The following is a 25,349-nucleotide window of genomic DNA, read 5'->3' on the forward strand; positions in this document are numbered from 1 at the left end:
TAATTTCCTTGGTGTGTATGTTGATGAAAATTTGTGGTGGACATACCACATTAATTCCGTATGCAGAAAAGTCAGTAGTGCCATATATTTCCTCAGCCAGCTCGCAAAGATAGTACCTAGCCAAGCACTGAAATTAGTATATTATGGAACACTTCACCCCTTTTTCAGTTATGTAATTGAACTATGGGGCTGTGCAGCCGATGTACATTTAAAAAGAATGTTACTACTACAGAAAAGAGCAATAACACATATACATGGGATGGGACATAGAGATTCATGTCATGAAGTGTTTGTACAGCACAAATATCTGACAATATATTCTCTGTATATCTTCAACATAGTTGTATTTTTTATAAGTCAACAAACAGAAGTTATCAAGGGCAGTGATGTACATGATCACAACACTAGAACAAAGTGTAACTAACAGAACAACATTAAAAATGACTGATAGAAGTCCATCTATCAGTGGTTTGATCTGGCATAACAAGCTACCAAACGCTCTAAAATTTAAATGGGAAATGTTTTTAAAACAAAATTAAAATCTTTTCTAATAGAAAAATGTTTATATTCTTTCACTGAATTTTAAGACAGTGATTGTAACAACTGTAACATGACAAATATAAAAAATAGATATAAGAATACAAAATATAGTGTATTTTATAAGTGTAAATATAACCATAGTATTAAGTCTGACGTTTGCAAAAGCCATCATTACGATAGCTCCATGCAAAGAAAATGTAAATAAATAAGTATATTTTCTGTTTGCCACAGTGAATCATGACAGGAAAATTGGCTTTCTAACTGTGAAAGCATAGCATTTTTAATGCCTATGGCTGTCATGTATCATGTCAGGCTCGCCAACTGCTTCAGGTTAATAAAACTCACTTTGTTAGCCTTAAAATAACCCATAACACAAAATGACATTAAACTGACAAAGCAAACAAAACATCAGGACAATATCTCAGAAAAAAAACAAAGAGTAAACATACATCACAGGTTGAGCCAGAAACGGTCTTGCATGGAACCATGATACATACACACGCTACACTAGATTGAGTACACTTCACAAGTTTTCAAAAATAGGAATCACACAGCCAACTGGTTGCAAATAACTGTTTTGTACACTGAGCTAGGTTTTGACACCTCTAAGGATATCTTCATCAGAACAAAATTTTGAGATACACTATGAAATAATACATAGGAAATTAATTATGACAAAAAATATTAAACAAGATGACAATTGTCATAAAATTGCATTGCAAGAGGGTAGTGGTCAGATTTTCAAGCAGATATGCTCATATTCCTAGGCAGGAACAACATCAGACTGATTGGCCCAGAGGCTTACATTGCTGCCATGAAAACAAAACAAGTTGTGCTACCTATTGGACGTGGCCAGCAACAAGTGCCCATTTGCAACATTATAACATAAATAACTGGAAAAACAACAGTTAATTATAAAAATAAAATACAAAGGAAGAGAGCTTCAGATATTTTTGAAAATACACGGTCAAGCAGATGAAGGATAACTAAGAGCCATCTATCTGGCTTTACAGAAATTACTGTTATGTAAAGGACAGAATAACATAGAAAATTTTGTGCAAATATCTATAAAATCCAAAAAATATCTGCATGAAAGTAACTTTAGTAGCGTACATCAATGAGGTTCAAAGAAAATAATGTTTTGGAAATAGAGGCAGGAAAATATAGTAAAAAATAAAGGAATAAAAATTCTGTGAGTGGTGAACGAAAATTGTAGAAAATTTTTTTGTTGCATAACTGTAACAGTTTATTGAGGATGAGGCCATCATCCTCAGAAAGATCTTTTAGTTTGTCCTATATAAGTAACAAGACATGCATCACACATGGTTTTAAAAACACCTGAATGGTGTACAGGAGCAGCTGTGCACTTAAGATTGAAAATAAGATTTTTTTGCAAGTTATTGTTAGTGGAAAAGCTAATTTTGCATCCATATATTTTAATCAGAAGACAACGAATTCTATAATAAATAAAGTCTAGAGATGAAATAAAGAAAACATTTTTCTACTTGTTAGTATCAGAAACAGCACTGGTGCCTAAAGTGGCCATTTAAGAGTCAGTTTTAACTTTGAAGGTCTTGTCAGCTCTCAATAGATAACAGCCATTATTAACTGCAATAGTTTTTATTATATTAATCTCTCTGCTGAGCTTGTCTGGTGATAAAGGTACAATTACTGCAGGATGAATGGCTGAATGGAAAAATGATTCCTTATGCGAATGAGGATGCACTGAACTATTGAGCACAGTTTGATCTGTATTAGTGGTTTTTCAAAAAAATGCTGATAGAAAGTCTGTCATTGTCAATAACAATACTGAGGTCCAAGTAATTAAGCTGATGATTGTTATTTTCTAATTCACATTAAAACTGATTTTTATGAATACTATCAAAAATTTCAAACAAATGTCGAATTCCTTCCTGGGAACTACTGTATGTGATCAAAATGTTGTTTACATACCAAGAATATGATAAAATACTCAGATCAGCAGTTGAAAAACTACTAAAGAATTACTCTTCCAGCAGATTGATGAAAATATCAGTGAAGATGCCTGCTAGTGTGTTACCCATCGCTAGACTATCAGGCTGATGGTACAGTTTGCTATTGAAGTACAACTATATTGTTTTCACTTGAATACATATATGCTATTTGCAAAACTTTTTTTTGCTGCACAAATCATCAAAGAGATTTATTTCTGTATTTCATTCATTTCTGCATTAAAATTAGCATCTAGAAGAAGTATAGATTCCTTTTTGTCATAGGAAATTACTTGTAAATACCTCTATTACTCTCAAATTGCAGTGGGTTGTTGGCAATAAATTTAATTGATGAATATATGTATTGTGAGGTTGTGGTTAAATAATCCCAGCTGCTTTAATTAATAGCTGCAAACTGTATGTTTGTAGACCTACAAATAATTCTAATTATTTTCTCCATGTAATGAATAAATTTTGGCTGAATGAGAGATTATTCCAGAATATTATCACATGGGAAGTTAGCGAATGAAAACATGCTACTGATTTCTTTACCTCCAAAGCTCACAATTATCCTTATGGAAAAAGTAGATGAATGTAAACATTTTGATCTGTATACTATGTGGAGTTTCTAGTTAAGATTTCTATCTTTATTGTAACCTGAAAACTTATAACTTTCTGCCTAGTATATTATGTTTTGTTGGTGTACTTCGTTCATAGGAAGTGAAGTATTTTTTACATACAAAATTGGATATACTGTATTTATTTGAACATTAAAGGTAGACCATTTGTGTGAAACCAGTTAATAGCTTCAACAACAATATCATTTACCATTTTTCTTATGATGCCTCTTTTCTTAGTTTGCAATAATTTTTGTTTTGGCAGGAAAATAACTAATCTTCTCTTTCACATTTGTAATACATATACATGGGCGATCGCCGAAGTGGCGTCAAATCAAAAGACTTGCACCAGGTGAACGGTCTATCCGACGGGAGGCCCTTGTCACACGACATTTGATTTCATTTCATTTCATTGGCATAGTGAAGTTTCGAATCATGTGGCATGGTTTGATGGCTCAAATGCTAAGAACATTGCTTAAAAACTGTATAGTCCTTGACTGGGTGCTAGTCCAATGCACAGTTTTAATTTATAAGTAATGTTCGTGTTTATTAATGTTCGTCTTGATTTACACTTAAGCCAGCAGTAGTTTGAATTAATAAATCAATAACACCCTATAGCTGGACTGGAGACTCATGTCTATTCAACATAGTGCATGAGCATACTTTCCCTGTGAGCACATTGTATTTTGGAAACTACTAATGCTGCCACATTAAAAGTTAAATGTTTCATTAACCAAAATTGTTAGGAGAATAATTACAGTTATTTTGGACTAACCAGCTCAGTAATCTTCATAAAAAAATGCACCCTTGTACAAAGTGCTGTTTTGTTGCCTCTTGTTCTTAACTCGCCTTCTTCATCTGAAAAAAAGCAAAAAATGGCATAATAAGCTTACTTTACACTGCTGTATTAATTAACATTTTAAATATGGTAAATACAATTACAGCAGAATTTGAATGTTTTAGGAATAAAGGAGACAACTCACTGAATAATAGAAGCATTGAGTCATTGTCAGGCACACAAAAAAGAATTAAAACTTTACTAGCTTTTGGATAAATGCTTTAACAAACTATGTCACACACTTGTGCAGCTACATTGTGGCAGCTGAATATGCAGTGACAGGACTACAGTTCAGTAGGTAGACTGGGCTGAGGTTTTGTGTCAAATAGTGTGGCTAGAGCAAGGAAAGAGGTGGTAAGCAGGAGAAGGGGATGGGGAAGTGTGGCTCATGGTTCAGAGGGAGGCAATAGATGCTCAGGATAGGAATGTAGGAGGGAGAGGCTGTACACATATGAGATAGGAATGAAATACATGGGCACCAGAACCACTGAGTTCATGTGGCACATGATGATGAAGGGGTGGAGGAGTGGATTGGGAGGGCATGACAGGATAGATGAAGGAGCTACTGTAAGTTAGATGGTGTGGAAGCAATGGCTTTGTTGAGATCGAGACCATGACAATTATGGCAATAGAGGATGTGTTGCAAGGATAATGCACATGTATATATAAGGTGTAAAACTTTGTTTCTGCCATTTGCCGATAGGTGGCGACAACGGTATGTAGCAGTCGAAAGAAATAGATCGCAGGCATCAGGTAGTTAGCTTGGACCTCACATAACCTCATTCAAACATTAGTCAATTTGTGTCTGCATCATAAAGTTGTTCTTGACTGAAAATGTCAGTTTATGACATTCTCATCATTTGTGGGACATGTTACTGTTTTGTTTCAGTATGAAGAAAACAGCAGCTGAGTCTAATCAAATGCTCTCAAGTACATATGGTAAGGATGCTATTAGTGAAAGAACGTGTCATGAGTGGCTTCAACGCTTCAAGAACAATTATTTTAATGTTGTAGACTGGCATAGTGGTGGAAGAGAGAATGTTTTCGAAGATGCAGAATTAAAGACATTGCTGAGTGAAGACTCACATCAAACTCAAGAATAATTTGCACGATTAGTGGGAGTGACACAGCAAGTCATTTCAAAATGTCTCAAGGGTATGGGCATGATTCAGAAAGCAGGAACATGGGTCCTGTGTGAGCTGAAACCAAGAGACGTTGAACGACATTTATGTGTTTGTGAACAGTTGCTTCAGAGGCAAAAGCGGAAGGGATTTCTGAATTGCATTGTGACTGGGGATGAAAGGTGGGTTCATTATGATAACCCTAAATGCAAAAAATCATGGGGATATCCCAGCCATACTTCCACATTGATGGCCAGACTGAGTATTCATGACTCTGTATTTTGTGGGACCAGCTCAGCATCATGTGCTATGACATGTTAAAACCAAGTGAAACAATCACACATGCTCATTATCAAATGCAACTAATGCATTTGAGCAGAGCGTTAAAAGATAAGTGGCCACAATACAGCAAGAGGCATGACAAAGTGATTTTGCAACACAACAACGCTCAAACCCACATTGCAAAAGAGATATAAACATACTTGGAATCGTTAAAATGGGAAGTCCTACCCCACCTGCCGTATTCTCCAGACATTGCTCCCTCTGACTATCACCTATTTAGATCAATGGCATATGGCCTGGCTGACCAGCTCTTCTGATCTCATGAAGAAATCACAAATTTGATCGTTTCGTAGATCGCTTCAAAAAATGAACAATTTTTTCAACACAGGATTTGTAAACTGCCTGAAAGATGGAGAAAGTAGTGGCCAGCGATGGAAAATACTTTGAATGATACATGTGTAACCAATTTGTTTCATTAAAACCTCAAATGTTGAGGAAAAAATGGTGGAAACAAAGTTGTACACCTTGTAGTTGATAAAAGCAGATGTTTTGGGAAAGACCCAAATGACACAGGTAGTGTAGTATCCATTGAACTCAAACATGTTGTGCTCTGCAGTATATTCTTGTAATGGTTGGCTCTTGACCACAGTTTGACAATGGTCATTCACTATGATAGGCAGCTGGTTGGTTGTCACGCACACGTTAAATGCTGTGCAGAAATTGCATCAGAGCTAGTGTACAACATAGCTGCTTTTATGTGTGGCTCAATCTCAGATGGTACAGGATAAGCCTGTGACATGACTAGGCTAGGATGTGTGCTGGGTGGTTGAATCAGACATATCTTGCACCTGGGACTTCCACAGGAATGTGACCCATGTGGTAAAGGGTTGGGAGTCAGGGTGTCATAGGAATGGACCAAGATGTTGAGTAGGTTGAGTGGGTGGCTGAATACCACTTTTAGAAGGGTTTGGAGGGATTGTGGGTAGAATGTCCCTCCTTTCTGGGCACAACAATGGATAGTCAAAGCCCTAATAAAGGACATCATTTAGTTGCTCCAGCACAGGATAATGATGGTTGAAGAGGGGGTAGCTTGTTCGCAATTGATTCTGAGAGGTGGAGGAGGACTAGGTGTGTGATGATATGGCATGGGAAATCTGTTTGCAGATTAGTTTGGGGAGTAATACTTGTGTGTGAAGGCCTTTTTAAGACCTACAGCACACTGACAAAGGAATTCTCATCACTGGAGATATGTTTTCCACAAGTGACCAGGCTAAATGGGAGTGATTTTTTGGTACGGAAAGGATGACAGCTGTCAGAATGTAGGAACTCTTTATGGTTAGTGGGCTTGATGTGGATAGAGGTGTGGATGGAGTCAACAGAGAGGTGGAGATCAGCATCCAGAAAGGTGGCACATTGGGCTGAATAGAACCAGGTGAGGAGGATTGGGAGAAGTTGTTGAGGCTGTGGAGGAATGATAACAGTGTGCCTGGGCCCTGGATCCAATCATGCAAATGTCGTCAATGAACCTAACACTCATTCACGCAAGTGCAACTCACACACGTGACCACAGTCTATGGCAGCTGAAGCCACACTACAAGCAGCAGCAGCACTGCACGATAAGAAAGACAACTGGGTGGGTGTAACGAGGAGGCTAGGGTGGGGAAGCCCCACCCTCCGCCTTACCCCGACTCAGTTATCTCTTCTATCATGCACTGCTGCTGCTGCTCGTAGTGTGGCTTCAACTGCCACAGACTGAGGTCATGTGTTTGTGAGTTGTGCTTGCATGAGTGTGTGAGTACATCTGTCATCTATTTTTGACAAAGGCCTTGTTGGCCGAAAGCTTATTTTGTGACAGTATTTTTATTGTGCCTCTCTGTGACTCAGCATCTCTGTGATGTGGTGAGTAGCAACTATCCCTTTCATAATAGTGTTAGATTCCATCCTGTTTGTGCAATGAACCTAAGCCAGACAAGAGATTTGAAGTTTTTGAGAGACTTAGAAAGTTTCCTCTAGATGGCCCAGAAACAAAATGATACAGGAGGGTGCCATGCAAGTGTCCATGGTCATGCCACCGAGTGGTTTATATGTCTTCCCCTGAAAGAAGAAGTAGTTGATTCAGTGTTTCTGCCATTCAGTGAGATGTACTTAACATTTCAGTATTATTTAGTATCATGGGGAAAAGGGAAGTAGCTCAGTGATAAAGTGCCAAACTACAAATTTCAGCACATTGAGTTCAATCCTCTTGTCAGTCCTAAAGTTTTTATCTCTTAGTTATCACTTCTTTCAGCTATGGCAGTGTTTGATAGTGTGAAAAATGCACTACAAGGAAACGGCATGTGAATTCTTACCCAGCCTAAGGAAAACACACTCAATACTGTAAGACTTGGTATATTTTGAACAAAGATTAACATTACAAGAAGTCATACAGCAAACTGAATAAGTAAGATGGTGTGGGCCATTAGGTTACAGAGTCAAACAACTTGCAATGGCAGAGATATGTCATTTGTACTTGTCGACATCACAACTGTATTAGAGCCCTCCTAACAGGCAGAATGCAGTATGTAGAGAGGCATCATCAGAAGCAAAAGTAGAGTTCATTGTACTTCCAAGTAGTATGACACTGCTGCTGTTATTCACAATATATATAAATGACCTAGCAGAGAGTATCTGATGAAACCTATATCATATATGCAACCTATAGTTGATAAATGAATATGAATATGAATATGGACATCTCAGTCAGAACTTAGTTTGTGGTGTCATTTACAACTTTTTCCTTGATAGCCACTATGGAATAAAGCTTTATATTGCTCTACCACTCTGCATCAGGGGAACAGAAGATGAAGGAAAATTGGTCAGAATTAAAAAAGTTTATGATAAATAAATGTCTTTATAGCATAGAGGAACATTTTGAATCCTTAAATCACTAACTGATAGTTGTATTGTCAATATCATGTTCTCACTCTCAGTTCTATGTCTCATTTATACTCTTTCTAACTCTAATTATGTGTAATATGTGTTTTCCAAAATGTACAAAATATATATAAATCCATCACATATGGTACATATTGAAGGAGCACGTAAAAGAACAACACATTAATTTAATGTTTTAATTTTCAACACATTATATAATGTTAATTTTATGTGTTTTAATTCAATGTTTTAATTTTCAATGTAATGTTAATTTTATGTGTTTGATAGAAATTTGTAATATTCTGCTGTGCATATTCTGGACAGTATAATGCAATTCCTATATCATATAAATGATGAAAAGGATGATAATAAATGAAATAGTGAGAATCTGGAAAACATTAGCAGACATTTGCAGCAGTTGGAATGGAGCATTATTATAAACTGACGACATCCATACAATATATATTGTTCCCCAATGAGTAAATAAATAAATAAACACAATGTATCAGGCTAAAGATATCAATGATAAATTTAACATATTCATGAATGAATTTGTTATGATTTTTGAAGCTGTATTTCCCAAGAGAATTTCAAAAAACTCCAATCTGATTGATTACAGGAGACAATGGCTCACTACAGGAATCAGAACATGCTGTAATGCAATGAGAATGATTTATGTCTCAGTCGGAAATTCTGTCAAACCCCTGGATAGTGGGCACTACAAATTATATTGTAGCATCTCAAAGAGTGTCATCAAAAAATCCAAGAGCATCGTTTTTAAATCTAAACTTAACAATCCAAATAATAAAATAAAAACTATTTGGAAGGTAATCAAATGGGACACTGGAAAAATTACAGAAGATACAGACAGTATTGAAGTGTGTCATAATGGAAGCATGGTAGATGAAGGTGATATAGTTACTAATATATTCAACAACCATTTTTTGCTGGTTATAAAGGGTCTAGATTTGAAGCTATGAGTCTTCTACAAAAAAAAAAGTGCAGAAGAAAATTATTCAGATGCATATACCCTACATTAAAACTGAAGAAACTGAGATGGTAACAAGGCAAATGGAAAATAAAAATTCCACTGGTGTTGATAATATAGCTATCAAAGTACAGAAGCACTGCTGCAAATTTATTCTTGAACTTCTCTGTCATATATTTAATGAGTCCATAAAAAAGTTACTGTCCCTAATAGACTCAAAGACAGAGTTGTGAAACCACTGTTCAAAAAAAGGCGATAGAGCTGATGTTTCCAACTACTAGCCAATTTCATTGTTAATATCTCTCTTTAAAATTGTAGAGAAACTGATATTCAAGAGAATTGTGGATCATCTCAATGAAAATAAAATCCTTATTAAAAATCAGTTTGGATTCCGAAAGGGTACTTCAACTAAACACACCATTTTTTCTCTCTCATTTGTCACTCCCCCTTCCCAATAGCTGAGTGGTCAGCATGAAGGACTCTCATGCCAAGGGGTCCGAAGTCAACTCCCCAGCTGGGTCGGGCATTTTCTCCACTCAGGGACTGGGTGTTGTGTTGTCTTCACCATCATCATCTCATACCCATCAATGCACAAGTCACCAAAGTGGCATCAGCTCAAAAGACTTGCACCAGGCGACTGGTCTACCCTACAGGAGGCATTAGCCACACAACATTTCCATTCTTTCTCATTTGTCAACCAACTCCTTGAATCAATAAACAATGAAATATTACCAGTTGGAATCTTCTGTGATTTGTCTAAAGCATTCAATTGTGTAGATCACAGAATTTTATTTACGAATGCTGAGCACTATGGATTAAATGATAAAGTAAGAATGTGGCTTGAGTCGTATATAGACAACAGAAGGCAAAAGGTAGTTCTGATCTATTCTGCAATGGCACCTGCCTGCTCTAATTGAGTGACAGTAAAACGTGAAGAGCCACGTGGCTTAGTGCTGGGTCCCTTACTCTTCCTCATCTTTATCAATGATCTGCCATGCTGTATGACAAGAAAAGAACTCTTCACCCTATTTGCTGATGACACAACCATTATGATTGCCAAAATAGCCAATTGCAGCCTGGAGAACACTGCAACCACTGTATTCAAAGAAGCTGTAGACTGGTTCACTTCAAATGGTCTGTCACTCAATATGAACAAGATTCAATTCATACAGTTTCAAACAGCAAATAAAAAACAGGAAAACATTGAAATAAAATGTGGTGACAAAGAAATATTGAGAGTTGAAATTTCCAAATTCCTGGGGTTAAACATAAACAACAATTTAAACTGGTCAGTTCACATCAACAACCTACAGAATATAAAAGATCGAATTCCACAGCATTTAGTTTTCGCTCAATTTCATCTCTTGTGGCTTGGAAACAATTAAAGCTACATACCTAGGATATTTCCAGTCACCTATGAGACATAGCATCATAGTTTGGGGTAACCGTCCTAAACAAACAAAGTCTTTATTACACAGAAAAGAGTCATCAGAATTATGGCTAGAGTGCACCCCAGATGCTCTTGCAGAAACTTATTCAAACAGCTCAGGATCCTCACCATACCATCTCAGTACATTTTTTCACTAACGTACTTTATGCACAATAATAATACAATTTACAAAACAAACAGTGAATATCATGATCATAATACAAGAAGTGAACATGATCTTCAGAAAGTTATAAAAAATCTCAGCATGGCACAGAAAAGAGTACATTATTCAAGCATAAAAGTATACAATAAACTTCTATTTCATATTAAAACAAACCTTAGAGATGTGACTAAATTTAAAAAAAAACTGAAACTTTGTCTTTTGACTAGTTCTTTCTATTCTTTGCACAAATTTTTCGATGGTGTGTAACAATTAGTGCAACATATTTAATTTTAATCATTCCTATAAGAACTGATTATGTAGCATCGACTTATCAGTTGATGTCAGAATGCTTTTTATATGTGTTAGAATGTAAGACTAATAATTTGTTTGTATAATCATTATTACTATTATAATCTGTTTTGTTGCTTAAACACTTGAACATCATGTATCTGTTTGTATATGATTTAGTTTGTAAGCCACATGACCATTTAGATATGGTTATTAGAGTAATAATCTCACAAGTTCTACATCCTAGCAATACATTTGCATCAAGCATCTATGGAACACAAAAATAAAGAAATAAAACTTTGTTGATACCTACTGTTGATGTTTGGCTAGCACACAGATTTGCCTGCCTGTCTAATATGGTACTATCTTCACCACCATTCGAGCACAAGCTCTTTTTTCCATGAATGAACCAATGGCAAACGGATGCAACAACAGTGCAGATTGTATTTGAGTATTTCTCAATCAAACCTCCAAACCATGTTCTCCTACACTTGCTTATGAATTATTCAACAAACTTCCAGAGTACTGTATTGGACAAGAGGTACTGACCAACAGAAGATATTTATTTTACATATTTCCAGAAAAGTCAGTAACTATTACACTTTGTGATTTATTTGTAAACAATTTGTGCTTAATAAACTCCACATTGTTGAAAAAGTACATTTACAAAAGAGGTGACAAGGATTTTTTTGCAACTGTAACCAACCTCTTCCCAGAATAGGAATTGTCTTACTCTTTTGATGAATGTTTCAAACACAGTGGAAAAAGCAGTTCATTAAGCTCTGAAAACAGCAGCTTGAACAGCAGCATGAGTTCATGCAGAAACTGATAGATCTGGTACATCTACATTCTCTTCTAGAAATTCTGGCTTTCCACCTGTTCAAAGAAGCTCAAGAGGACTGGAAAATGAACCAAAAATGTTTAGCCCTTCATTTTCAGGCAAATGCTGTTAAGTTCCCTGAGTGACACAAGCCTTTCTATTGTCTACAAACCCATGGCTCTGTTACCCAGTGCAAAAATTGGCTTCTTTATCAGTGCTGCCCCTCACCACTGTTCATTTGCTTTTAAGTGAATATTTTTCTACAAAAATGGTGGCCACTTATTTAGAGGTACTTCAACACTGTAGGACAGCATTGGATACCTGTACATTGCAGATTGCAGACCTGTGAGGCCTGAGTAGAAAATGCAAGTTTACATGTGGACTATCACATGCAGAATCATTGGAGCTTGATATGGTTATTAGATTAGCACCAGACAATGCAGTGTGTGCTCGAGTATTACAGTAGTCAGATTCTTCTTTAGCTGAAATTTTGGATATACTATGCCTAGATTTCTCAAGAAGATCAGGCTTCCATTTCTGCAGACTGAAAGACGTCAGAGATGCAATTTGATCTAGTCCATCTGATGGTGAAACTGCGCACGGTCCAGGTCTGCACTGGAGTGGTTCCTGCTTGACTAGACTGGAGTCAAACTCAATGCCATAAGAGTTTTCCACTTAACCTTGAAGAAATTTTCTGTACATGATAGATGTAGTTTTCCACATTATAATTATGTCTGTCAAAAGTTTTTTTCAACAGGAGCATGTAGCAGAATTTTGTCAGAGCCAGCTGTGCTGTCAGCTGTGAAAGCATTGGTGCAAGTAAATATCACAGAGTCAAGGATACCACTACATTGTCATACACTGTTTTAATGGTTGTGGTATCCCATTGCGTTCCTGTTTGATACAAGGTTTTAATTGCTAATCAGCCTACAAACCTGCTGTTGGGGGTCTCCACCCTTAAAATCAATAACATTTAAGCTGTAGACTTAATCTCATGAAATTTTGATACTAGACCAGATAGTTACAGACTTAAGATGCAAGTAAATAACCAAACCCTACCTTTCTTTGTAGTAGTGGAACCACCATTAGAAAATATTTTTGGCCTGAATGAATATAAGGCCTTCGTGTCTTCTTTTCCATGGCTAGTCTAACCAACTCAGAATGCCTGTCCGTGTGCAGAAGCGGATTCCTTGTATCTCCAGTATTCTCTCTTGTTTTCTCTAGGCCTGTGACAGGCTTCTAATTTTTGCAACATTACATTAAAAGAATTGGCCTGATATCAACAACACTTGTGAGATAGGATAAAGTAGAACTGGATCTCTTAGAGGACCCAAAAATACTTTCACCCAGTCGCTTTAGTCAATGTGCATCACCTTTAGACATTGTTCACAACCCAGCTAGTGAATTATACAAATCTGAGGACTTCAAAAACATGATAAACATTCAGTCAATTGTAGGCTCATACCCTGCTTCTATGTAACACTGAATTATTTCCAAAACTTGTTTCAGAGGCTCATTTTTACTTTTCATGTAAGACACTTCCAAAACTGTTATGCTGTTAAATATGCCTTATGGTCTATATCAATCTAATAGGTTACCTTTTGTCATCACCATGGTAATAGTAATCTTTCATAAATTTTTATCAAACAATTGCAAGCATTCCACAGTACATCAGTTATCTGGATGATTTAGTTAGTGGTTATAGGACAGATTCAACAGAAGCATATGTTGAGTCTTAGATGAATATTTTCCACCCTTTTGCAAGATGAAGTAAAGTGTGATTCTTTCAAATATTCTTTTAAGTTTTCCAGTAAGTATATGGGATATATCCTTATTAAGAGGCCTTAAACCAATGTCAGAGAATGTAGCACCAATTTCTTATTCTCCTGTACCAAAGAACATAAAGGATCTGTAACTATACTTGGGAACAGCTGGAAGGTATGGGAAGATTCCAGCTTAACAATCAATGCATCCAAGTTGCTGACAAGAATAATATATAGAGGCATGGAAAAGAAAATTGAGGATGTGCTGGATGATGATCAGTTTGGCTTTTGAAAAGGTAAAGCTGCCAAAATGCAGCACTGATGTTGTGCTTGATAATGGAAGCAAGGCTGAAGAAAAATCAAGACACAGTCATATGATTTGTCAACCTGAAAGAAGCATTTGAGAATGTAAAATGGAGGAAGATCTTCAAAATTCTGATAAAAATTGAGGTAAACTATAGGGAAAGATGGGTAATATACAATATGTACAACAATGAAGAGGGAACATTAATACTGAAGACCAAGAACAAAGTGCTCTTATTAAAAAGGGTATAAGACTGGGATGTAGTCTTTTGGCCCAGCTGTTCAGTCTATACATCAAAGAAGCAATGGTGGAAATGAAAGGAAGTTTCAAGAGTGGGATTAAAATTCAGGGTCAAAGGATGTTGGTAATAAGATTTGTTGATGGAACTGCTGTTCTGAATTAAAGTGAAGAAGAATTGCAGGATCTATTGAATGGAATGAACAGTCTAATGAGTATAGAAGATGGATTGAGAGTAGATCAAAGAAAGATGAAAGTAATCAGAAGTAGCAGAAATGAGAACAATGAGAATCTTAACACCAGAATGGGGAGTCATGAAGTAGATTAAATTAAGGAACTCTGCAACCTATTCAGCAAAATAAACTCAGGTGGATGGAGCAAGGAAGATATTAAAAACAGATTAGCGTACACAAAGAGGGCTTTCCTGGCCAACATAATTCTATGGGTATCAAACACCAGCCTTAATTTGAGGAATAAGTTTCTGAGAATGTATGTCTGGAACACATCATTGTATGACAGTGAAACATGGACTGCAGGAAAACCAAAACAGAAGAGAATCAAAATATTTGAGATGTGGTGCTACAGAATAATGTTGAAAATTACATGCACTGATAAGGTAAGGAATTAGGAGGTTGCCCTGCAGGATCAGTGAAGACAAGAAGAAAAGACAGGCTGTTGGGACCTGTTAAGACATCAAAAAATAGCCTCCATGTAAGGAAGTTGTAGAGGGTAAAACTGTAGAGGAAGACAGAAATTGGAATACATCCAACAAATACTTGAGGGTGTAGGTTGCAAATGCTATTGTGAAATTAAAAGGTTGGCTCAGGAGAGGAATTCGTGGTGGGCCACATCAGACCAGTCAAAAAAATGATAAAAAAAAAAAAAGATAAAGGTGGGAGGGGGGGGGGGGAGGGGTAAGTACCTGAATAGTTCACAACAGCTTATCCCATTCACCTCTGAAATTCTTGCCGTATCACAAGAAAATTTGTTCGAGATAGAGATGGCATTGGTAATTCCATTTGGTATCCAGAAATTCTGCATTTTCCTGTATGACAACAAATTTTATCTGGTCACAGAAATTTTTGTTGATATTTGGACCTACATCAAAGTTGTCTGAATGGATGGACATCTCAGGAGCTATAATGCTGGGGTCTTATCAAATTACCTGCAGTTCATTCATTATTGTACATCAGCATAGCACACAAATGTAGACATACTGTCATGGGTCCCTAAGGATTCCAGAGAGAAATTTACTTTCACATTGATTCACAATTTTAACAGCCAGTAGAAATTTTAACATCACTTCCAGAGAGGTAGCAGCAGCCACACATATGGATCAGTTCTTGAGACAGGCTTGTTAGTTGACACAAAACAATTACCTTTGGCAGTGTCCTCGGACCCTCATTGTTTCTTTTCCCAAAGCCATGTCTTTCATCTTTCTAAATGAGTCCTATTATTGAATCAAGGTGACCTAGAGTATTGAGTGGTGATTCTGTAGGTTCTGTGCTCCCACATATTGTTACCCCTGCATCACTCCCAGTGAGAATTTCCACAATGAAGAATCTGGTACGGCAACATGTCTGATGGCTACGAATCAGTGTGCATATTATGCACATGGCTCAACACTGCCAAGCTTGTCAGAGACAGCAAGAGGCACTGTCCCAAGTCTACCAGCCATGGCCTACACTTACCCAGCCATGATAATGGGTGCATGTGGATTGTGTGTCCATTCCATGGGGCCACATGGTTGATTTTAATTCAGTTATGTTATCATTTTCATACATTATTAGGACTACAACAGACCATGATGGAGATACAACAAAGACCATGTGCACTATATTTTTCTAATGAAGGAGCCCCTGGTTCTCTAGTCACCAATAATGGACACAGTTCTTAACCCCCTGGTTTTCAATGGTGTTGCACCTGGAGAGGAATCAAACATATTACTGTATCTCCATTTCACCCTGGCTCTAATCACATGTCCAAATGTAAAGTGTGAAGTTTAAAATGGAAATGAAAAAACAATTGAGATCCATGTCTACTGATTCTGTGCTACTTTCATTTTTATTCTCTTATTGGGTAACAATGATCCACAATCAAAGCCTGGTACAGCTTTTCTGTGGAAGCCCTCATCGCTCCTTTTTAGATCTGTTGCATCCTACTTCAGTACAAGAAGGGGATCAGCCAGATCTTTTAAGGTGGTTGACCCCATCTGGCCACACACATTCAGACATACACCTGGCTGGATATATGACTCCATCATCACCCAGTGACATTGCCAACTGGTTTAGGTGGCCACACATCTAAGCATCTTTTGCTGGCATCTGTATAAGCATATTTTGCAGGCATCTAAATTAACTATGTTTGCACCATCCAGGGCAGACTCCACCTCCAGACCTTCCACACCAACATATGGCAGCCTGCGTCATCCACTTGAAGAACAACAAAAGAAGATGTGAAGTATGGTTCAAGGATGATGTGCCAAACTGTGCGCACCTGGCATTCCCAGTTCTCCAGCTGCCATACATTACCGAAATGGATCTGGAGTTGGACAATACACAGAAAGTGTCCTCAGAACCATCAACAAGTAACAAGTTGGAAGCACTGTTGCCTCCTGTCTCTCCAATTTTGGAGCTGGGAGCAGCTTCTCTACCATCAGCAGCATCTGAAGCTGCACACAAGCCTTTGCAGTAGTCCACATTATGACCATCTCATCCCCTGCACCAACCAGTATGGTTCTGGCTTTATGTACTGATTAAAGGGGAGACATATCTTGTAATCCCAAATCCCACTGTATATATTGATAAATCAGTTGATATAGATATGGATGTGTACAGTAATGTTGCTAGTATAAATTCACTGGCACTCAGTCATATTGCAAAACATCTGCAATAGGTTTAAGGGCTGCTGAAGACAGTCAAGGCATGACTTGTTATAAATCAGATAATGTTTATAGTATGCTCTCCAGTGTTCTTATTCTTGATAACCCCATGCTAAGTGTGTTTTTTCCTGGACTGTGATTTGAACCTTGTTGCTACTTACTGCTGATGTGTGGCTAGCACACAGAATTTCCTGTCTGCCCAATGCAGTACTGCCTTCACTCACTATTCAGCTGTCAGCTGGTTTTCAGCAAATGAACTGACAGCATATCATTGCATTGATAGCATAATTCGTATCCCAATGCTTCCCAGTTGAATATACAGCAGTGTTCTCCTGCAGTAACTTGTAAGTTATTCAACAAAACTCAACCTGAGCAACAGGTAACCTCCTGCAGAAGTATTGTGCTGAGTGTATTTCAAGAAGAGTCAGGAACTGTGTGTTCAAGGAGCATGCTTATAACACTGTCTGCCTGGGAATAGATATTTAAGTAAGCACAATTAATCAATCTCCAGTTAAGTCTGCATAACCTTATCAACACTGCCACTTAACTGCCTGATGAAACTTAAAATTTTCGTTGCTAGTGGTCTGTAACTTGTTGTTAGTGTAAGGTTTTATGTTTGTGGCACACCATGAAAAATTTGTACAACTCAATATATATTAACCTGTAATGTCTACAAAATAATACCAATTACTGTGTACATAAAACTAATGCTCTTTTCCTTTCGTTGAAACTATTTAACATGTCATTATCTTGAATCAAAGCAGGATTAACTGCCTAACTTTTTGTTCTCAAATTACTTTTGAGCCATTAAAGACATTTGTAATCTGTTTTCATCTAGATCGACAGTGGCCTGTGACACATGAAGCAAAACAGCAGTGCAATTTCACGGAGGAGTAAATAAATAAATAAATAAATAAATTCGTTAATAATTGAGATACAGGCATCCAATTTGTTTCTTAAGTGAAACTATGCAAGTTTTTGCCATTGAATAGTAGTTCTCAATGAGACAGCTTCAGTGATATAGCACTTTTATAAATCAAACAAAGAATCACAGAGCAAAAATACATTGGAAATTGGGGTTTGTATGCTTTCGTGGCCGTTGAATGGCTTGCAATTTGGAAATTTATCCTGTTCTCCGAAGAAACTTGCATCACTGATGCAATAGATACATAATTTTTACACTATTCTTAATAAAACTTGTGTTGCTTAGATAAGAGATACGCCATCAGTTATGTGTCACCCTTTATAGGCTGTAAGTGGAACCACTCTCTGCATAGATCAGGTTTGTTATAAGGAATTTTGCAATTAATCCACAGAATCTTGCTTGTAAAACATCCACATAATCAATTTTTTAGCAATGCATGAACTATTATCATGAGGACAAAGCCATTTAGTAACGAAGAGTTGGTAGAAATGCTCTTAATTTATGGTAAATATCATCAGATTGTATCAAAAGCTGCATAACTGTAAGCAGAATGGTTTCAAAGTATACACCATCCAACATGTCTCAGTTTCATTCAAACTAACAAAACAGTTCACAAGACTCCAGGTTGTATGTGAAGAAAGAATGCAGCCAAAAGAGCTATAGAAGTAGATGGCGAAGTAAATCGGCATGCCAGTTCTTGGCAAATACAAAGAGAGGTTAGTTTCAACCAAAGAAGTTGCATATTTTGTATACATATAAATATCACTTATTACATATTTTCCTGCTTCCATATTTCTCTATGTCAAGGGCTACATGACAGTGATTTTCAACAGTGTTTTGAATACTGTTAGAGTGGTCTTCAGGAAAACAATAATTTTTTGGGAAATTATTAATTAATGATGAGGCTGCATTCACAAATCATGGGAATGTAAATTTGCAAAACTTGCACAGTTAATTAATGTAAAACCTACATTGGCTTCATTATGCATCCAATCAATGACAGTGATGTGTTAATGTGTAGACTGCCTAACTGGACAATGCATGAATGTCTCTTTTTCTTTTAATTGATGGTACATTAAACCTGGAAAACCAGACACGGTTTTTGATAACTTTGCCTTGTTATTAGATAATGTGCCCTTAAGAGTGTTATAACATCAAGTTGAGCAAATATATTTCTAGGACAACACAATACATGTAAGTCACAGATCACGTAAACAAAGTAAGATGTGTGTAGACTGTAATAGTCAAATCGGCACTGAGTCCAAGTCTAGCGGCCACTGGCTGACTGGCCGCTAAGGTGGCATTTTTGCTGCATGGCTGGCAAACAGTGCCACATGTGGAGGATGCACATAACTGTGTGGCGGCACTTTGAAAGATCGGTGAGTCGCAACACTTTTCCCCCCTTTGAATGTTTTGCACTGGTCTTGATGGAGGTGGCCTGTAGATTGCTAATGTCCATAGGTGTTGTTTGACTGGCCATAAAATCTTGAGGAGGAGGCTTCCCGTACAGTGTCCCCAATGATAACAGGTCGAAATGACAGGAGATGTGGGGGTCGAATCTGCTGGGGCCCCATGCCCCAATCTGCCCATTGCAGCAAGTCCGGTTGTTATAACAGGAGACATGCGTGATGTATCGGCGTCCGTAGGAAAGGAGGCGAGTAGAGTTGCTCCGACAGATGATGATCATCTGGTTCCTGCATGGGCATATCTCCTGGTGGTGTCAGTTCTTGTGCTGGCACTGAGATGATGGTGAGAGGGCTGTGTTGTGAGTAATAAGAGATTCCAAGATCCCAAGCATCAGGTAGAGCCGAAGGTGGTGTAGCGGCATTCGGAACAGGTATTGCCGGCACACGAGGACGAAGCTGGTCCAATTGACAAACTGCAACACCGTGGATTTCACACAGGCATTGTCCACGGTGTCGTAAGATGTGGCCAGGACTCCATTTTGGCCACCTGCCGTATCCCCATACCCATACAAGGTCACCGATGGTGAACCGGCCAAGCAAAGGCACCTGCGGCCATGATGTGGAAGGCTGCAGAAGATGAAGGAGTGTGTGGGGCTGTCGGCCGTGTAAGAGCTCAGCTGGGCTGTGGCCGCCCATGGGGGTGAAACAGTAAGAAGCCAGGAATTGGAGAAGTGCATCATCAGCAGCAGAAGAAGTCAGGAGTTTCCTCATCTGAGCCTTAAATGTGCGGACCAGTCATTCTGCCTCACCTTTTGACTGTGGATGGAAAGGAGGGGCCGTTACATGAATGATGCTGTGATGGACACAAAACTCCGTAAAATCAGAAGAGGCAAATTGCGGACCATTATCAGTAACAAGAGTAGGGGGAAGGTCTTCCAAAGAGAAAATGCGAGCTAGAGCATTGATGGTTGCCGCAGTGGTAGGCGACATGCAATGGACAGTGAAAGGAAAGTTAGAATAGGCATCAATAATGAGAAGCCAATAAGTATTTAAAAAAGATCCCACAAAGTCAGCATGAATATGTTCCCAGGGCTTCTCAGGTGAAGGCCACAGTGACAAAGATGAATTCGGGGCAGCAGCCTGTGCCGCACAAGGGCCGCAGGCAGCAACCATGTGTGCAGTTTCAGAGTCAATGCCTGGCCAGTACACATGATGGTGTACCAGAGATTTTGTGTGAGAGACACCCCAGTGCCCTTGGTGAAGGAGGCGTGAGACCGAAGCACACAAATACGCCAGTACCACAACACGCGGCAAAGCATTGTTGCTGGAAAGGAGGATAACACCATCCCTAGCTGTGAGGCGGTAATGCAAAGCGTAGTAGTTCCGCAACGGATCAGAAGTCTTAGTGGATGGACGATCTGGCCAACTCTTGTGAATACAGCGTAAAACCTGGGAGAGGGTAGGATCAAAACCAGTAGCAACTGCCAACTGGTCCCTGGTGATGGGACACCAGTCCACAACCCGCTGCTAGGCAACATCCAGATGGAAACACAAAAGTTCGTCCCTATCAAATGCCAGATCAGGACCCATGGGAAGGCAAGACAGTGCATCAGCATTTGCATGTTGAATCATTGGCTGGAGATGAGACATGTAAAGAGCCCAACACTGGAGACAGTGTGCAGTCTTTTCGGGAAGCGACGTTGATGAATGAAACAAGGAAACAAGTGGTCTGTGGTCTGTAACAAGATGAAATTTGGATCCATAGATAAAAACACCAAACTTATGAAGAGCATAAATAATGGCCAAAGCTTTTTTTTCAATTTGAGAATATTTTCATTGGGCATCCGTGAGTGTTTTTCAGGCATAAGCAATGGGTTCTTCAGAACCATCAGAAAAATGGTGCGCAAGGACTGCACCAACCCTGTATTGAGAGGCGTCCATGGCAAGAACAAGATGTTGGCCAGGTCGATAAGTAGCCAGAAATGGGGCCTGTTTCAGCATAGTCTTCAATTTCTGGAAAGCCGCATCGCATGACGCGGACCAGTGAAAGGGCATGTTTTTATGCAACAGCCAATGCAGTGGCTGAGTCACCGAAGCCACAGATGGTAAAAACCTGTGATAGTATGCTATTTTTCCCAAGAAAGCCTTCAGTCCCTTAACAGATGTAGGGCGAAGAAGGGCATCGATCACAGCACCAGTTTGCTGAAGTGGACAAAAACCATCCCGAGAGAGTTGAAACCCCAAGTAAGTGATAGATGCCTGAAAAAATGTTGATTTCTGAAGATTACAGTTAAGACCAGCAGTCTGTGTGACATGAAGAAGTGTGCAGAGATTCTGGAGATTTTCTTCAGTGGTGGAGCCAGTGACAACAATGTCGTCCATGTAATTTATACACCCAGGAACAGGGAGCAATAATTGTTCCAAGAATCGCTGAAAGAGAGCAGGGGCGCTGGCAACCATTGGTATTGATAGGGGCTGAAAGGTGTGTTAAGGACCAGGAACTGCTGGGAAGCAGCGTTGAGAGGAAGCTGATGATAAGCTTCTAACAGGTCAAGTTTAGAAAAATACTGGCCTCCATCAAGTTTAGTGAACAAGTCTTCAGGTCGGGGCATAGGGTAAGTGTCAATGAGGCATTGAGCATTTACAGTGGCTTTGAAATTGCCACAGAGATGAATATTGCCATTGGGCTTAGCAACAACAATGCCAGGAGAGGACCACTCACTGGAACTGACGGGAAGCAAGACCCTTGAAGCCGTGAGACAAGCCAGCTCCCATTTGAGCCAATCACGTAGGGCCAGAGGAATGGGCCGAGCCTGAAAAAACTTAGGCCAAGCAGTGGGTTTGAGCGTGATATGAGCTTCAAACTCGTTTGCACAGCCTAACCCAGGAGAAAAAAGGGACAAAAATGTCGTCAACAAGGAATCCAATTGATCATAAGGAATAGCATCAGAGACGATATTGACAGAGTCATCTACGGAGAACCCAAAAACACAAAAGGCATCGAAACCAAAAAGTTTCTCCACATTACTATGGTCGACCACAAATATGGGAACAGCGTGAACAACAGTTTTGTAAGACACCTCAGCATTAAATTGTTCCAAGAGAAAAATCTTCTGTTTATTGACATCCATAATTGATGTGACAGGTGATAGGATTGGAGAACCCAACTAAAGATACGTCTGAGAATTGATGATAGTGGCAGCAGAACCAGTATCCACCTGCATGTGAACATCCTGACCAAGGATTTGGACAGTGAGGAATAACTTCCCTTAAAGGGAAGAAGTGCCATTGACAGACAACACAGAAGCAGAATCAGCATCACGTTCATGAATGTTAGGTATGCAGTCGGATTTGCAAACCAATGACACATGACTCTTCATTTGCATTTGTAACACACGGCCCAACATTGGGGACAATCCTCCCATAAATGTTTTGTAAAACACTGTGGACATGAAGGAAGTTGCCATGGGTTTTGCTGCAGTTGCTTAGAGGTTTGTTTATGGTTAGGCCGAGGATGCATTTGGGAGTGTACTGTGGCCACATCGGCCAGCAGGGACACGCCACACGTGTCATCAATAGTGCACAGAGGTTGTACTTCCCCGACGTCATCCCATCCCTCTTTATGTGCTCCAGCGGTGTGAGAAATTTCAAAGACTGAGCAATGATTAGGACTTCATCTAGAGTCGAATTTGTCAACTGAAGGGCATGTTGCCTAACTTCCTTGTCAGGTGCCAACTGGATAATAGCATCCCGTACCATGGAATCGGTGTAGGATTCTTTGTGAACGTCATGAACAAATTGACACTTTCAACTGAGGCTGTGAAGTTCAGCAGCCAAAGCATGATAGGATTGATTCAGTTGTTTTTGAAAACAATAAAAGGCAACACAAGAGGCTACCATATGCATATGATTTTGAAAATATATGGACAGAAGTGAGCACATTTCAGCAAAGGACAAAGACACAGGATCTTTCCAGGGAGCCAACAGCGACAACAACCAAGGTGAAATCCATGAAAGGGACAGAGACTTACATGTTTGGTCATCCGTGACATGAAATTCCAAGTAGTGCTGCCGAAGACATTTTTCGGAATCAGACCATTCTTTCGCCACCTCGTCTTAAGGAGGAAAAGGAGGTAGAGACATTGGATGCCGCCATGAAATAACGAATCACAGATGTGAGAAGCATTTGCTGTTCAATGAGACCTTGCAATAGTTGCTCTACAGTAGCCATGGAAACCTGTCTGTCAATGATGAAAAAGGAAAATTCACTACCTCGTTGCCAATTGTTATAACGTAAAGTTGAACAAATATATTTCTAGGACGACACAATACATGTAAGTCGCAGATCAAGTGAACAAAGTAAGATGTGTGTACACTGTAACAGTCAAATAAGCACTGAGTCCAAGTCTAGCGGCCACTAGTTGGCTGGCCGCTTAGGTGGTACGACTGCTGCATGGCTGGCAGACAGCGCCGCATGTAGAGGACACACGTAACTGCACGACAGCACTTTGAAAGATCGGCGAGTCACAACATAGAACTCATCAAGTGATGTGGTATTAATGTTATGGGTATGATGTCCATAATACTTTAGTAGCTCAAGATGCAGTAAATTGTTCATTTCCAAACCAGTGGATGGGAAAAGGCAGTCCTGTTCAGAGGTATCTGGTGTGATTGCCTGAACTGATGCCATTAGACTTCTTCCTCTGGGTCATGCAAAACATACTATCTATAAGGATGTTCCAGTTACTGTGGAGGACATAACAGATCAAATTACTGCTGCATGTAAAGTGATTACTCCAAGTATGTTGACTGCAGTGAGTTCATCAATGATCCAATAAAAATTTCATGATGCAAACGGTTCTCACTTTGAACATTCTTTTTTAAAAAATTTACCAACATCAGTATGATAGCACATAATAATGTCCTGATTGGTTTTGTTCAAAATATTTGGTCTTCTTTATTTCAGTCAGTATTTTAAACAATGGAAAATTCAGGATGGAATAATGACAATATAATGAAAAGGATAGTTGCTTCTCAACACATAGCGGAGATACTGAGTCGCAGATAATCCCCACAAAAAGACAGTCAAATGAAGCTTTCAGCCAAACATGCTTTCGTCAGAAGAGACAACACACACACACACACACACACACACACACACACACACACACACACACACACACAAATGCAACTGACACATCCATGACAACAGTGTCTGGCTGCCAAGGCCTGGCTTCAGCAGCCAGAGACTGTGGTCATATGTGTGTGAGTTGGATTTATTTGAGTGTATGTTGTCTGTTGTGGTGAAAGCCTGTTTTTATGAAATCTTTGTTTGAAACTCTTTTTGTTGTGCCTGTCTGCGACTCAGCATCTCTGCTATATGGTGAATAGCAACTATTCTTTTCATAATATTGTCAGTCATTATGTTTTTACCAGAGTGCAAATAACACAGCATCTGTAAAAAAATGATTTCCATTTAAAATAATAAAATTTATTTTCAAAATTTAACAAATTTGTCCTTAACAAGCATTCCTTTCCAAGCAAAATAAATCGTCTTGTGAAGACATCAGCACTAGTGATATCAGTGATCAGAGTTTACATGGTGATGAGGAATAAGACATTTCAGTTTAGAACCTGGTATAATGTGATTGTGCAGTAGTACTACCTGTCTCAGTAAAGGTGTAAGACACAATATCATGTCATCTACATTAATGGCATGTCTGCTTATGCCATTTAGGTAAATCTTCTATACCATTTGACTACCTCTTATGCAACAGTACTATTTCACTCCCCCTTGACTACTCCAAGATGGCACATGAACAAGTCCACAATCCATTCATTACAGATTTACTCAGCAATGCTGC

The 25,349-nt window shown here is 38.8% G+C and overlaps 1 protein-coding gene across 3 annotated transcripts in view; it reads right to left on the reverse strand.

The window, feature by feature from the left end:
• LOC126284500 (uncharacterized) overlaps positions 1–25,349 on the reverse strand; it is a 77,141-nt gene that overhangs the window by 18,261 nt on the left and 33,531 nt on the right. For all 3 annotated transcript variants that reach the window (XM_049983474.1, XM_049983472.1, XM_049983473.1), the window contains exon 2: positions 3,903–3,985. In XM_049983474.1, the coding sequence (XP_049839431.1) occupies positions 3,903–3,985 (83 nt within the window). The remainder of the gene's footprint in view (positions 1–3,902; positions 3,986–25,349) is intronic.

The sequence above is a fragment of the Schistocerca gregaria genome, chromosome 8, assembly GCF_023897955.1.
Source record: "Schistocerca gregaria isolate iqSchGreg1 chromosome 8, iqSchGreg1.2, whole genome shotgun sequence".
Lineage (NCBI taxonomy): Eukaryota > Metazoa > Arthropoda > Insecta > Orthoptera > Acrididae > Schistocerca > Schistocerca gregaria.